This window comes from Epinephelus moara, chromosome 11 (assembly GCF_006386435.1).
Source record: "Epinephelus moara isolate mb chromosome 11, YSFRI_EMoa_1.0, whole genome shotgun sequence".
Lineage (NCBI taxonomy): Eukaryota > Metazoa > Chordata > Actinopteri > Perciformes > Serranidae > Epinephelus > Epinephelus moara.
In genome coordinates, this window is record NC_065516.1 from 15,121,118 (window position 1) to 15,137,478 (window position 16,361).

At 40.4% G+C, this 16,361-nt stretch overlaps 2 protein-coding genes across 2 annotated transcripts in view; both read right to left on the reverse strand.

Moving 5' to 3' along the window:
- Positions 1–8,835, reverse strand: part of nrbp2b (nuclear receptor binding protein 2b) — a 54,146-nt gene extending 45,311 nt beyond the window's left edge. The window contains exon 1 of the mRNA XM_050056559.1: positions 8,134–8,835. Coding sequence (XP_049912516.1) covers positions 8,134–8,253 — 120 coding nt within the window. The 5' untranslated portion in view covers positions 8,254–8,835. The remainder of the gene's footprint in view (positions 1–8,133) is intronic.
- A 5,619-nt stretch (positions 8,836–14,454) lies between these two features.
- On the reverse strand, positions 14,455–15,941 carry LOC126397771 (uncharacterized). Its single transcript, XM_050056725.1, has 3 exons — positions 15,865–15,941; positions 14,937–15,030; positions 14,455–14,830 (listed from the first exon to the last, which is right to left on the reverse strand). The coding sequence occupies exons 2-3, from the start codon at positions 15,024–15,026 to the stop codon at positions 14,570–14,572; spliced, it is 351 nt and encodes a 116-aa protein (XP_049912682.1). The 5' UTR covers positions 15,027–15,030; positions 15,865–15,941; the 3' UTR covers positions 14,455–14,569.
- Positions 15,942–16,361: the final 420 nt, after the last annotated feature.

Here is a 16,361-nt window from a genome sequence, read left to right on the forward strand (position 1 = left end):
TTTTTCAGCCTCCCTTTTCACAATACAGGAAACAGTATGGCGCCCACTTCCTGTTCATAAATTCTCATATTACAGCCAAACAGTGCACTAAAATATGTTTCTAAAGACGTTTTAAGTGGGAAAAATGCAATTCATCAACAGAATCTTGGTTTATGTTTGATCAGCACTGCCAAGCTTTACAGTTTTAACAGTTTGGTCTGAGTTTGAGAGAGACAGAGGTGCTCTTGTGTCTGTGCTGTTTGTATCTGTGGTGATGGGCATATGAAAATGCGGAAGTACAATCTGTAGTTCCAGCAACAGCCATAGAGCCAGCAAAAATCTGCCGATTTGAGCTGGGAGATGAGCAGGGAGATCTGGTCATGGTGAGATGGAGTGAAGCTTACAGTAGTTAATTTACACATACTGCTCACATTGTTACGATACAAAGCTGGTTGAAAATTGGCAAAGTAAACTTTCAATAAGCAAACTACGATAGTTAATTTCCTGGCATGCTTTGTCCCTTCACCTCACACTCTATCTTTTCATCATGTCTCACCTCACAGTTTGATAACCTTCACTGAAGAGCATCCAATGCCTGATCTCTATACATTTCGTGCAATACTAATTCACAAAAGGGTTAATAAAATTTATTTTTATGCAAAGATCAAAGAAAAACTGGAAAGAAATCAGAGGTTTTTGTCAAATGTGCAAATGTGATGAGGGTGTCCTTGCAGAAGAGATGCTTCCTCTCAATGAAACTTCCTTGAATAAAGAGAAAGGTAAAAAATTCATGTCCCAACAACATGATGTGAGTCATTGCGTTGCCTTTGTAAACCGTTTTGCGTTAGCCTGAATGTCCACATTCTGGGAAGGCACAGAATGACTCAGACAGAGGATACGTGCCACCAGTCAGTCAGTCAGTCATGTTGACAAAGAGAGCAGCAGGGCTGTATGTCAACACTTTGCGCAACAATTATCCACCCACTTTAATTTATTTGGTCCTTGAATAGAAAACACCACAGCAAACCACCAACTTCAGTTTGATTAACTTCTTGTGCCATATCATGTTGAAAGTTGCGGGCAATATTTCCTTTCACACACACACACACACACACACACACACACACACACACACACACACACACACACACCAGAGCCAAGAAAGATATGCAAAAACACTTTTTACAGCACCTTTACAGCTGTTACGCTTCACCTCACACAGCTTTCTAATCACACCAGCACTATTCAGTCCCTCCAAAAATTAATATTGTGTGTTGAGTCAAGAGGGATAAACTGACTTTGAAGGTAACACATTCATCCACTTTTAACCATTCCTGCCTGAGAAAACAGCCACGCAAGGCAGCAATGCCATGTGCTGACCATGTGACTGCGGCCTGTGTTTATTGTAATGCCTGAATTGAATAACAGATATGGCAGCGTGTCTTCTGAACTTTCACCCACTGGCTTATTTATTGAGCATTCATGTGCATTTGCCGCTCAGACATACCGAGGCCTGCTGGACAAAGAGACGAGAAAGCAGGGGGCCGTCCGTCACCAACGTATCAAACAAAGACATGTTTCTGATTGATGATTCCAACTGTACTGTACACATCTATCAACACGAGGTGACTTCACGGGTTAAGGCAGCTATGGTTTCAACCTGTTGGGGCAGCTTTATGAATGTGTTGGCAACAGTTATTGGCACGGCTTGTCCCTACAGAGATAATGTCACACGGGTCCATTTTGTTATTCTTGAAGCCTGTTGACTGATGCAAGTGTTTTGCTTTGTGCTCTGCATTATTAAAAGAAATGTTTATTCAAGGCCAAATCTGCACAAGTACTCAGGAAGCTACATCAAGGTGAGCGCTGAGACTGAGGCACAGTGCGAGAAAATTGTGGGTTTTAACTGGTGTGAATAAGTGCGTCTCCCATAACATCATCAAGAGTAACAGAAATATAGACTCGGCTCATACTGCTGCAATTCATTCATTCATTCATTTGTCAATTAACAGATGATTAATCTGCAAAAATGTCATTTATCAAGCAAAATAGCTACAAATTTGCAAACTCCAGCATCTGAAATGTGAGGATTTGCTGCTGTAAGGTTGAAACTATTAGTTGATTAATTGATAAAAAATAATCAACAGATACTTTGATACTGTCTTAACTGTTTAAAGCTGGGGTAGGCAGTTTAACTTTAGTGCCATTGGGCAAAAATCCCATAATAAACTTTAAGCATATTGTAATTCAAGCTGTCTGAGAGAACTTCTGCACCTCCTCTTAGCTCTGATGTCAGGCTTTAGAGAATCTAGGCTGTGACTTGAGACACTGGCCAATCACAGGTAATTTCAGGGAGAGGCCATTCCTACTGGCTGTTCTACAAATCCCGAAGGGACACACACACGCCCCTTTGGCGAAAGCCCAATTCAATGGCAGAGAATCCTACAGAGACAGTTGCTGTTCCAGAATTGTTAACAACTGCCTACACTGTGAAGCAACCCAAAAAGGAAGAAAGCCTCATCAAAAAGAAAGTCTGACAATAAACTAAATAAAACATATGTCGATACTGGTGAAAGGTTTCAGAGATGGACAGAAAATGCTGCTAATAGTTTAGCTTTCTGCTAACCGGAGCCAAAGGATCACAGCTGCCACTTCATGTTTATGTTCATGTAGGTAACGTTAGCTAGAGCCTCAAATTACAGTGTGTCCTCCTCCTACAGATCACCTCAAAGGGGAGCAGGCAGCAGCTCTGGAGTTGGACCTCCAGTCAGCGGCTGCAGCAGCTGAACACATGAGCTGTATGCCACTGTACAATGAAATAAGATTTAAAAAATCAATGTGTGGGAAAAACTGGGTCACTGTGTGAAGCATGTGCATATGCCCATGGTTATCTAGTGAGAAGGGGTTAGGACAGAGCAGGGGGAGCTGCAGGGTGACAGTGTATTTTCAAATTCCAACTTTTTACTTTCAGCTTTTCCAGATTTCTACTGATGCCAACTTTAACCAACTTGCTTATTGTGTGGATTTTCTGCTTTACTTTATTTTATGTGTTTAATATATTTATTGTTTTGGGAAAATAAGGGAATTATTTTGCGTTGGGCTTTAAGGAAAAGACATTTTTCACAGTTTTCTGACAATGTATTTAAAAAAAAAAATGTATCAATTGAGAAAATAATCAAATTAATCAACAAATGAAAATAATCATTAGTTGCAGGCCTTGTTTAGTGACTTTGGATAGGAGTGTACCACCATGATCATATTGCAGTAGCACTGATATAATCGGTCGATTAATCTATCCGTCAATCAGAAAATACAGAAAATAGCCATTTATGAAGCAAAAATGTTCAACATTTGCTGGTTCAAGGTTCTCAAATGCTGGAATTTGCTGATTTTGTCAGTGTTATGCCATTTTATACTGAATTGTTTGGACAAAATGAGCAATTTAAAAATGTCACCTTGGTGTTTAGAGTCTTATGATGGCCATTTTGGAATTCCCTTAGCTGACATACAATTGATAGAGTTTTAATAGAAAAAGTAATTAGTTAGAGCACTATATTTTTGCTTTGTTCAAAAAATATCTTCCTCACATTAAAGTTTCTGAGCAAATTGTGCTTAAAAATAAATAAAATTAGTTATTAAAGTTTTTGTATACTGACTTTTGTCTATAATGTAGACCAGTGGGACAGAGGTCATCACACTGAACATAAATTTAATCATGTTACTTTCATGACATATGCCAATACCAGAAAATGATTGATTTTACTACAGCAGCCAGCCCTGACTGAGTGATGCTCCCAGTGGGGGGTAAATGGACATGTGACAGTAGAGGAAGCCCACATGGGTAATCAATAGATGGAAAAACACCAGGGTGGGGTGAGTCGTGTATGCTCAATGGCGGGGAAAGAGCAGTGATGTGAGGTGGTCGCAGCGTTAAGAGGACGCCGTGTGTGTTCGAGAGATAACCTTCAACTTAAATATTCCGCCTTATCTGGAGCTGTTAGTGGAGCCGACGCCCGCTGCTTCACAAAAAGACATTTAGACGTCTGTTTCTTCTCCCTGATAATAACTGCGCTGCCTTTCAAGACTTTGATGTTGACATTAAACAAACATGGGATTATTTATGGGTGAGGAAGCTTTAAGCAAGGCCACTGGGTAATTTATTTAACGCTGCTAATGTGTTGTCTGGACTGGTGCTGACCATCACATGGGAAGGTGGCAGACTCATAAATACAGCTGAAGATCTAGGACAGACAGAGACCTGTACCCTGCAGTATTATTAAAAGTTTCCTTCTCAGAATTGAGCGTCTAAGGATATATAGCATATGTTGTATAGATTGTAAATCTACCTGAGGCAAATTTCTATGATATATAAATCAAATAAGAGCTGGAAACATTAATTGATAACTCAAGTCAGTGGATTGACAGGAAATTGATCTGCAACTGTAGTTTGACAAACCATTCCTTGTTTCCAGCTTCTTAATTGTGAGGATCATTGGTGGGTTTTTTGTGTCAGGTGACAGTAAATGGAATATTTTTGGAGTATTAGTCAGACAATAAAAAACTATGACATTTTCTACAGCAAACTATCAAATAATAAACGGTAGACATACCAATTATCAAAATTATTATTGGTTGGTTCCAGGACTGCAAGTAATTACATTCATTATCAATTAATCCGCTGATTGTTTTTCTTGAATAATTGATTCATCATCATCATATTGTGTATAAATTGTCATTAAATTCACATCACCATTAAATCAAACGAAGGTGGTTCTTATAATTGCCTGTTTCGTCCAACCAACAGTCCCAAACCAATGATGGGCAAAAATGAACCCACAAACCTTTTTAAATGACTCTTGTTATTGTCCAGTTTGTACTGGGTCAAGTGCTCATAAATCTGTAATATGGACTAATGAGTGCAGCACACTGACTCTGAATGAACCAGACTCAAGTCAAGACCTCCACATGCCTATTGTGCATTCATATGCTCCTCGGATGGTTGGTCTTTCAACTTCAATGTGTTCATGTGCTTTAAGTTGTAATGTGGAAACAATATGGACACTGCAAAGAAGTATTTTACTGCTCAATGTTTAAACATGTTGATAATGAAGAGTAAATGAATCGGGTGAGCAATGACATATGACTGAGAACTCATTTTTCAGATTATTCTGATACCACATCGTATTTAATGGCTCACCTGATCCGTTTCCTTTGCTCTTCGTCATCAACGTGTTGTTAAAAGCGCTCGGAGCGTTAAAAAAAATATAAATAAATAAAAATAACTCATCTTTGTAGTGTCTATATTGTTTCCACATTATAAATAAAGCTCATGAACACATAAAAGTCTAAAGAACGACCATCATGAGGAGCACTTGAATGCAGCATTGGTCTTGGCTGGTGGAGGTCTTGATTCAAGTCCAATTTAATCGCCTTGTGTTCACTCACAGTAGCAGGCAGCGCGAACAGTACCCTAAAATAACAGCAAGTGTCAAAGTGAGAAAAGTCGGGGATTCATGAGCAGTCAGATGTTTGACAGTTTGACCCGGTACAAACTGGACACTAAAAAGAGTCGTCCAAAAAGATACACACATTTATATTCACCTATCACTAATGAATGCAGCACAAAGCTGCGGAGGTAACTGGAGCTCCTTTACCCACTAACATCAGGCTTTTTAATGTAATGGGAAAGGTTACAATCGGCATTCACACCTGGGCCAAATGTTTCTGCAGTAGTTATGAGTATTTATCGGCATTGATAGAAACACAACACCCGGATGAGCGCACTAATTTTAGCTCCATTACCAGCGGGATGCAATGACGTGTCACCACAGAATACCGCCCGTCTCTGTCCAAGCAGCACTCAAACATTGATCCAAATTAGTCTGCACTGAGAGAGACTGAATAAATAAGAGATATATAAAAAGAAGTAACCACCGTAACAATTTCACTGGCCTCCATGCTCTTCTTTACTGTTTACTAGCCTGTTTCCTTGCCTGTCCGTAACATCGAACATGACACTCCAAAAATGAAAAAAAAAAGCCCACACAGAGAGAGGCATACTAATCTCCTGCAGAGCCATGTACACAGCTCTAGTCTACTAGCAACTAGAAAAGAGTCTATAGTCTAATTTCAGTGGGTTTACCTGTGTTTAAAAAACCGACTTACATGTGCTTATTTTGGTGGAAAAGGGTTATGGGACGTCAAAATAATGTGTTAGTTGCCCTGCCCTGTTTGGTTCAGTTCAATCTAGGGATGCACCGATCCGTTATCAGGATCAAATATCGGGCCCGATATCATCAAAATAGATGGATCGGGTATTGGAAAATGCAACCTATACCTGAGGCGATCCTTTCACTTTAAATCTATTGCGATGCGAGCTATGTCATACGTCATGGAGCGAAGGAGAGAATCTGCTGTGTGGAGGTATTTCACACTATTTGCTTATTTTTGTTAAAAATAAATAGTTCATCACTGCATCAATCTGTTTCATCTTGTTTCATTTTATCTTAGGAAAGAACTGTGTAGTCATCAATGCCTGATGCCTCTAGTCTTTTCTGTTCTACATGTAAAGGTATATAACTTTTTAGGTCAACCATGGTATCGGATCGGTATTGGGTATCGGCTGATACTCAAAGCCACAGCATCAGGATCGGTATCGAAAATGAAAAAGCTGGATTGGTGCATCTCTAGTTCAATCTAACTCAAGTTCGTTTGGGCAGGTGTGAACACAGTGCGCACCAAAACAACCAGACCGAGACCTTCTTAAAGAGGCGGACGTTACAAATGAACTCTGGTGCAGTTCCTTTGTGGTGAGAACGTGTTCCAACCTGAACCAACTTAAGTCGCATTAAACATTGTTTGTATTAAACAAGCATGAGCATGTTACAGTCCTGGAGGATTATTAATGTGCGCCTCCTCCTGAGAGGTGCATCCAGTGCATCAAAACATTGTTTTCTAGTCGGAGCCGCGCCTCGTTTTCAAACTGTATGGTTTGACTAAAATGAACAATGACAGCAATATAGTCCACGATGACCAGCGCTAAAATCAACCTGCATAGTTGTCCCTCCATTGTGACATTAGAAAGTGTCACATTTATCTTGCAAGTGTACTCTTCTTCAACGTTTTGTTTATTTCCTGGATTTTTCCCACATGGAAATTCTGACCAATCAATAGCAGCTTTCTCCCACAAGGCATTTTATCTGGTCCACTTGTAAATGCTGCCGAGCACCAACCAACTCTAGGCAATTATGCAGCTTTGTAACAAAATTAGTCCCTGAATCAGTCCAAAGCAAACGAACTCCAGGTCTAAAAGCACCCTCAGTCTACCTGTGACCAACTAACTCCCTCGCCAAATTGAATGCACTGGACTGCAGACCATTTTGGGTGGTAGAGGACAGGGGGACAATTGTGACCAAAATCCTGCAGCTTTACTAGGACACATCTGCCAGAGTTCATATACAAGTAGGTCAACAGTATCAAAACTTGAAAGGTTAGAAAGGTATTGACTCAAAGGAACTGATCACTATGCAATATCCACTTTATGATATAAAAGCAAAACACATGTAAGAAGCAAATGTTTGTCAGCTGGCAGCAGTTGGTTCTCTAAATACAACGGGCTTGACTTGCAATTTATGTATTTGATTAAAAAGGATATTAAATACATTTTGACTTATGCTGAAAACTCTAAAGCTTCCTCTCATACCTGCATGCTTTTATAATGCAACGTGTAATTTAAGGTGATAAAGGGAAGGTGTCAGACTTGTTGGACACGCCCACATCATGTTAGTGTGATTTGCAAGCCTGTATTAAGAGTCAGATCATAAACTCCAGATCCCATGGGAGCAGAAATCCTCAAGATGCAAAAAAACAGCAGTGGTGGTGTGAAATAAGCAAACTATTCCTGTCACACTGAGATAGACTTTATGTGGGCTAAGCAGATCAACGGATCTGTCACTGTGTCAGATTTATGGTGGTGCAAACACCATGGGGCAATAATACCTCGGCTCGGCTCAACAATTGCATAACAGAGGATGTCCAGCGCGATCAGATGAGGCAACTTGATTTATTTCCTGATCAAAGAGCAAATTAGGTGCGTTTTAATGAAACGCTCACACACACACACACACACACACACACACACACCGCCAGACCAACCTGCTCTTTCCGTTTCTGCCACCGGCCGCACGGGCTCTCCTCCAAGATCTCACTCTCATCCTCGCTCTCCTCCTCCTTCCCCTCCGATCCTGATTTCCTCTCCGGGACGGACATCGTCATTTTAACGCCGTATATTTCCAGATTTCCTCCACCAGAGTCCTTCTCCGCCTCTGCGCCCCCTTCCCTCCCTCAACTGTCTGCTGTGTTTGTTGTGGATCAGACGAGACGAGCGGTAGCGCAGAGACGCTCCGCCGCTTGTCTGCGCAGTGAAGAAACCCCCCCGACGACACCTCGCAGCCCCCTTGGCGCTCAAAACATCCTGCAGAGAAAAACTGATATTGCTCCAAACAGGCGCTCCTCAGTCTGTACGAGCACCCCACGCCTCCTTCAGATAACAACTAGCAGCGTGCACATTACAAGGTCGCTGGGCTGAGCTGAACAGGGTGTAAAAATATATCCAGACTTCATGCGCCCTGTAGACTGCATGCAAAATAGGTTGCGAAATGGTTTTCAGCATATGTGTGTGTTCACGGTGAAGCACCGCGGGGGTGAGAGCTTGGTGGGTGAAGCGAAACGATGCCCGGTGGGTCCACACCGCTCATTGCTTGCCTCGGATACCGTCTGTTTTATGAGGGAGCGCTCATTTTCCGACCATCTTCCACACACGCCTCATTGTCGGTGTTGTTAGATCTGAAACCGAGAGCTCCTGCCAGGCACGGTGCGCAGAGATGGAGCGCAGTACCGTAAAGGCAACAGTATGTGCGCACGGGGTATTCAGGTTAGGCACCGAGCCTCTTGGAAGATGAAACAACAGCCACACAAGTTTGACCCCCACCTCAGTCTGAAGCAAATCAAACCTTTGAATCAGAGGCCAGACTGGGGCGCAGTTGTTGTTTTGTAATTAATATTTTTATCATGCTATCCAGGTGAATAGGGTTAGTAGACACCACCATGAAACTTCCCCACGATAATTTGTTAAAACTTATTTTACATATATTTTTTATCTTATATGTACACGTTTTCTGAAATTGCATGTTTAAATATGCAAATTAGGAACTATCTAGTTAATTATGCACTAGTTTGCAAACATTTCCAGAACAGAAATCTGAACCTTGGATAAAGCCAGGTTCTTGTTTCTCTGTGTTGTCATATCAGACCCAAAGTTTTTTACAGAAGAGAGTTTTGGATTTCTCTTTTCATCACTCTATACATCCGAAAATATTGTCAACATTCATTCATTAATTTCCATAACCGCTTATCCTCTTGAGGGTTGGAGCTGGAGCCTATCCCAGCTGACAGTGGGTGAGAGGCAGGGTACACCCTGAACAGGGCACCAGACTATCACAGGGCTGACACATAGAGACAGACAACCATTCACACTCACATTCACGTCTACAGCCAATTTAGAGTTACCTGCATGTCTTTGGACTGTGGGAGGAAGCTGGAGTACCCTGAGAAAACCCACGCTGACACTGGGAGAACATGCAAACTCCGCACAGAAGGGCTACTGTAAGGCCCAGATTGTTATTCAGTGTCTGACGATGTTATAGGAAGGATCCCTACAGAGACAGACCTTTTTGTTAAAGAATAAGATTCTTCTAGGACTAAAATGTTCTATAAATCAGGCGGCATGAAGAAGGGACGGTGTTGCAGCCCTATCTCTGTGTAAAACGGGCTACAGACTTTGTGGTGGTGTTGTGTCTCTTTGTAGTCATCACACATCTATTTGCCGTTTGTGTCTCTTTGGTGTGATATTGTGTCTCACTGAGGTAATGTTGTGTCTCTTTGTGGTGGTTTTACCCACTTTGTAGTTATTTCATGTCTCTTTGCAGTTCCTTTGCATCTCTTTGTGCTCATTTTGTGTCTCTTCCTGGTCAATACATGTTATTTTGAGATTTGAATCTTAACCAGAACCAAGAGGAGAGATCACATCAGGTCAGTCTTAGCTGCTCTGCACTGGCTTCCTGTTACATTTAGAATTGATTTTAAGGTCGTCCTCCTTGTATACAAAGCCCTACATGGGCTGGGACCGAGCTACATCGCTAACTCGCTTGTTAACTATTTGTCTCCAAGAACACTGCGATCATCTGCTGCTGGTTTATTGGAGGTTCCCAGAAACAGCCGGAAGAAGATCAGGGATGCAGCCTTTGTCAGTGACGCCCCAAAGCTATGGAACACATTACCTTTAGGTATCAGGGAGGCTAGCTTGCTAAATATTTTTAAAAGAAAGCTAGAAACATATCTGTTCACTTTAGCCTTTAACTAGCTCTGACTTTCTGTCTGAAACCCTTTCTTTTTACGCTTCACACTGCTGCAGCTCTTAAATTCTTACTTGATTTCATGATTTATAGTTTACAACTCTATGAGTTATGAATCAGTTCTGTTTTATGTTCACTCTGTTTTCATGTGTAGCACTCAGTGCTTCTACTGCCCTCATTTCTTGTATAAAAAGTGCTATATAAATGAAGTTTATTATTATAATTACTCTTATTATTTTGCAAGTAAAGGCAAAGGGGGGCTACTGATACTTTAAAGAGCACATTCACATGAAGATCTTGTGGAAGTATACATGGGAAGATATAAGATCTAGAACGTGCAGAAGCAGCAGTACAGCATCATAAGTAACCTATTTGGTCACAGCCCTAGACGAAAAGCTTAAATTTGATGCAAATATGCCGTATGTTTTGAAGAAAGTTGAGAAGTTTAATGTGGACATGACACTTGTGAAAATGTTTTATTCTTTTACTGGGTCTTTCCTTTCTTTTTCTATGATTTGCTGGAACTGTCGAGCTGTGTTGTAAGATTTCTGGTGCTACCTTTCATGACCTTCGGCACTTGTATAAAGTGAGGCCCAAAGCCACCGACTATTGTTTTGGACTCTAAACATCCTTCACATGTTGAGTCCAGATGCTTCGATTAGAGAGGAAGTTTAGTCTCCACAAAGGTAGCACCGATAGATACAGACTGTCATTAGTTCCATTTACTCACGTAACCCAAGATGTCACATCACTGTCTTCTTTTTCCATGATTTACAGTGTAGTGTAGGAGTTACAGCTCTGTCCTGCACTGTGTGTGTTGTATCCTATGTGTTTGTGTTGGACTACTTTCTGTACACCACTTCAGGGACTGTGTTTTGAAACTTTGAATATTTAAATATATACTCTTCACATCCCTTGATAAATGTATTTTTTGCATATGTTTTTGCACATCCTGCACAAAACTGTAGCTTTCACATTCTGTAATGGCTACATATTTATTGTTTGTTGTTGTTGTTCATATTTTTACTGTATTCTTTCCATTCTATATTTATGTTGTACACTGTTGCAGTGTAGGTTTAGGTTTAACAGAAATATACAACAACAAAAGAAGAACAAGTTGTGTAGGTGAGATTATGAAAGGAATCTCACCTCAGTAAGCATAATAAGCAAATACAAAAGTCACGTAAGTAAACAAGCAGGCAAACAAAGGGTGAAGAAGCAAACATAAAATAAGCAATGTGAATCAACCAAAAACATAAAATAATAAAAAATAGAATAATGAAGTGGGAGTGTGTTTGTGTATGTATGCGTATTAGGGAGTATGTGTATGCGTGTGTGTGAAATTCCCTATAAGTGAAAACCTACTTGGTAATAAACCTTATTCTGATTCTGATACACAGTTTGTAAAAAGAAACCCTCAGTCCCATTACAGTCGAGAGTAATGCAACAAATAAACATCTAGAGACAAAGAAGGAAAAATAGATAATTGAGGAAAATAATATTTTTAACTATTTAATAACAATCCCCCCCCCCCCCAATTTACATTATTGCCATCTGTCATTGGGAGCAACGTTATAAAGGAGAGGGGGCACATTTGTAAAATGAGTAAACATGTATTAAGACCCTAATTTAAAGCCCAGGTTTTTGTCAATGAGAAACTCTATGTTATTAACACTGCTCAGTTCATACAATCATAAATGCATGCCAAAAAACAATAAATTTCCCACTTTGAAATAATATTAATAATCTAATTGTCGCCTACGATCCGATTATGGGATGACAGGCTCCTTCAGGCAGACATGTTAAAGGCCACCTCCCCACTTCACAAAGGGGCAAAACTTTTTTTAAAAATTTTTTTTTTTAAATTTTAGGAGAGAACGACTGAAAAATAAACTGCACTGGACAGTCTAAAGTGTTTATAGGGACATTTTTGATAAGTTGAGGACAGAGGGTGTAAGATTTTTTTTGTCCTTGACCCCTCAGGGCTGATCTAAGATTATTTAGATATTGACAAAAAAGGGAAACATGGAGTCATAGAGAAAGTTGCCACTGTTGGCTCATGAAATGGACACTGTTTGTTTGTTGCTCTGTTTATGATGGACCCTTTATTTAAAGACTTATCTTTATCTTTATTATAACTGCCCCTGCTCTGAGTGATTTACTGAGAGACTAAATAGCTATTGCCAAACCCTCAACCCTGCGGAAAAGATCATATCTATCAATGCTGATCAGAGATGCAGCCCTCAAAGGTAAAACCTGCAGCAGCACTGTCTGTCTATGTATTTGGTTTCCTCTTGAGCCCAATCCAGAAAGATTACGGTACTCAGTGTGTAATGCTAAGTATCAAGCAGAAATTGGTGTTACTTGATAAGAGCTGTTAAAATATGAGCTTTGTTTGCCATCTAGTGGTTCTGCTTTGATATTACAACTGGAGCAAAATTTGTAACATGATATTGTGTAGAAACGGTTCTTCAGAAATTAATATATTTACTTAATAATATTTGCATTTGATGGCTTGCTTGAGATGGGGGCACACTGTGGTATACTGCAGAGTTGGCTCCAAGTCATTGGTCTGCAAGTCACAAGTGAGGGGCAGGCAAGTCCCAAGTCCTAAACTTTAAGTTTTGAGTCCTAAGTAAGTCATAATGTACCAGAGAGCCAGTGTTTGGTTTGTCCGTTCTGGGCGTCCGTAGAAACATGCCGGTGCAACATGGCGATCTCTATAGACAAGGCCCTGCTCCCTATGCAGATATAAATGGCTCATTCTTAAGCCCAGGTCAGATCAAAGATTCACAACAAGAATAAACCGTTTTAGAACGTTACAGAGAAAAGTTGCAGTGGTGTGAACTGGCCGGTCTGAGCTTGACTCAAGCTGGCTGATGGTGTCACCTGTAAATTAAGAAGCTACAAATTATAATCAGCCACAAAATAAATCTGAAAAGCTGAAAATCAGAACGGAGGTACGGAGAGTTGTTGCATAGAGATGATGACACTGTCTCATCTAGGTGCATAGGTGTGTGAGGTTTTCACAACATTGAAGAACGGTGCATTGCAAGTAGCTGCCTGTTTCAACTCGTCTCGTGGCGAATCATTGAAAATGAAGAACAAATACTGTGCCCTCTTACACAGGATACCTGTGAGAAATATGGACATGACTCCACTGAACTGAACTGAACTCACTCTTTATGGACACTGATAAAAGAATCTTAGTCATGTTACATGCATGTCCTGTGGTACTGAGGCGTCAGCAGGCCTCTACTGAATGATGGGACTATGTGTTGTTAGTTGTTTTACCATTTAATGTTTTCACTAATGGGTTTGTCTTATATCTGATTTTTTTTGTATATTCTTTGGACCTAAATATTTTACGCATCTACAAGTTAAAACTTAATATCAAATTTTGTTTATGTCTATTCCATACTGAACAGGCCTGCTGAACACGGACCCTGGGGACACAAGTGTCAGTGGGGGGTCCCCTGGCTTTCACTTGCAAAATGTCACTCATATTAATATGTACTGACCAGGAGGATACTCACAATAACCACAAAACAGGCATAACAGTCACAAAACGACCACAAATGGACACAAAACAACCACAGAGAAACCAAAAGGAAACACAAAATAACCTCCATGTGACACAAAATAACCTCAAAAAGACCCAAACGACTACAAAGAGACCACTAGGAGACACTAAATCACAAGAAGATGCATAATAACTACAAGGAGACACAAAACCACCACAGAGTCAGAGTGTGTCATGCTCCTGTGTAGGGGAGGTGGTGGGGCCCTTTGCATATCCGTCCCAGGGGCTCGTTAACGACGACTGTGAGGTTTCTGTGGGAAAGTCTTGTAAAAACTGTGGTTTTGCTCTTTTATGCCACATTGTCTCACTTAGTGGAAACTGTATCAGATCAACACTGGTTAACAGTTCAGATGTAATTTGAATTTCTGTCTCTTTATCTATTTGCCTAACAAGTAGAACTGTTGAAGATAACCAGTTAGCACAAGTAGTAGAAAGTACAAAGAGAAAAACACATTTATACATTGTGAAAAAGAGCTTTTATTTGATACCAGATTACATGGCAGGCAGGTTTACTCTTATTCACGCTGACATCCAAAGAGGACTTTCTCTTGCAAAGCATTCAATTTAAAAAGCTTTGTGATGTCATGGTAAGACATTACTTCATGCCTTTAGACTCAGCAGAGCTCCAGATTTCATCACATTCCCTGTTCACCACCAGTTTGCCGTCATCGGTCAGTTGAAGACGGCACATGTTGCAGTCAGATTTGGCAGAGTTTGTATGCCACCTGGGTTCATCACACTTGTTGTACATGACCAGGTTGCAGTCAGCCTGCATGCACAGGCGCTGAGCGTCTGATCCATAAGTGTCTGAAGCCCACACAGGCTTCCAGCCATAGATGACAAAGTTACCATCATCCTGTAGGCAGAAAAAAAGAGACATCGGACTGTTGTCCAAACAATATCACAGCAAAATATGTAGTCATAAGCTACCATAGCATTTAACTTTAAAGTGAGATTCTCACCTGGAAAATAGCCTTCCACTGTCCGTTGTTGGACAGCAGGTAGTCTCCCCTGCGGAGCTCATCATTTTTGGACAAGTAGTTCCTGCTCATGATTCTGAAACCAATGAACAAAAACAATTAAATCTGAAATATTCGGATTAAAAAAATACTGGAAATACACTGAAAACACATTTTTGGCATATATTTTGTGCTGCACCAGAAAAACGCACTAATACCTGCTAACATCTGGCTTTTTAATGCAATAGGAAAGGTTTTAATCAGCATTCACACCCGGGTCAAAAGACTCTGCAGTAGGCATAGGTATTTATCACCTCTGCTCCGACCAGCACACATGGGGACACATCACCTGGGTGAATGCATTAATTTTAGCTCCTTTACAGGCAAGATGCAATGATGCGCTGTCATAAAATACTATCCATCTCTATTCAAGCAGTGCTTAAACATCGATGCAAATTAGTTGGCACCCAGTTTGAAGGAGAGACTGAAAAAGTTATATATATAAAAAGAAATAACCACGGCAACATTTTCACTAGCCTCTTTGCTCCATTCTACCGTTTACTGACCTGGCCTGTCCATGATGTTGAACATGACACACACAAAACAAAAACCACACAAAAAGTCGCAATAGTCTGCTGCAGAACTGTGTACACAGCACGGATCTACTGGCAATGGGAAAAGAGACCTATTTTTAGCAGGTTTACTCGTGTTTAAAAAGCCTGCGTACACACGCCAATTTTGGTGGAAAAGGGGTATATCTGAGTGGATGCTCTTCTTTTGCTTCCTACATAGAAAATAAAATAATAATTTGTACTGAATCCACCAAATTGAGCCTGATGTATCTTTTATAAACAGATTTAACTGCATCCTGCAATAACTCTGCATCAAACTACTCTTGCACAGTGATGTATGAAACCAACAGAGTACTTACGGTCTTGAATGTCACACCAGTCAGTCTGTGGGCAGAAGTGAAGGTCAGTTGGTCGCTTCATTTTTATATCATCTGTGCTGTAGATGGAAAAGGAGTGGCATGAGGCACAGTGTGATGAACTGGAATTCTTAGTCAGCCGTCCTGAGCCCTGTTTCCCTAGAACTGTTTTCGATTAACATTAGTCATTTACAGTATTTCACAACAGCTGCTCAGCCATAAATTCTGCCTTTACAAATAAAAGTAACCCATCATATTAACCTTAATCATTATAGCCTCCTGAGACCCAAACTTTTGTTTGGTATGCTTTTTTAATTTCTCCTAGCTATTTGGGATCAGTAGGACCCAATAAGTATAAAATACTAGAAGTTGTCAACAATAACTAAGTCCTAATATCCTCAAACAAGACGATAATAAAGTCCTCATGTCTTCAAACAAGTACTTCCCTGTTAACAGTAACCTAACTTGTTACTGTTGCCAAAATTGGTCAAATGTGTTGC

Coding starts and splice junctions, on each gene's coding strand:
- LOC126397771 (XM_050056725.1), bottom strand. CDS start 15,026: ATGAGCAGGAACTACTTGTCCAAAAATGATGAGCTCCGCAGGGGAGAC. Junction 14,831..14,936: donor AGTGGAAGGCTATTTTCCAG/GTGAGAATCTCA, acceptor TTCTGCCTACAG/GATGATGGTAACTTTGTCAT.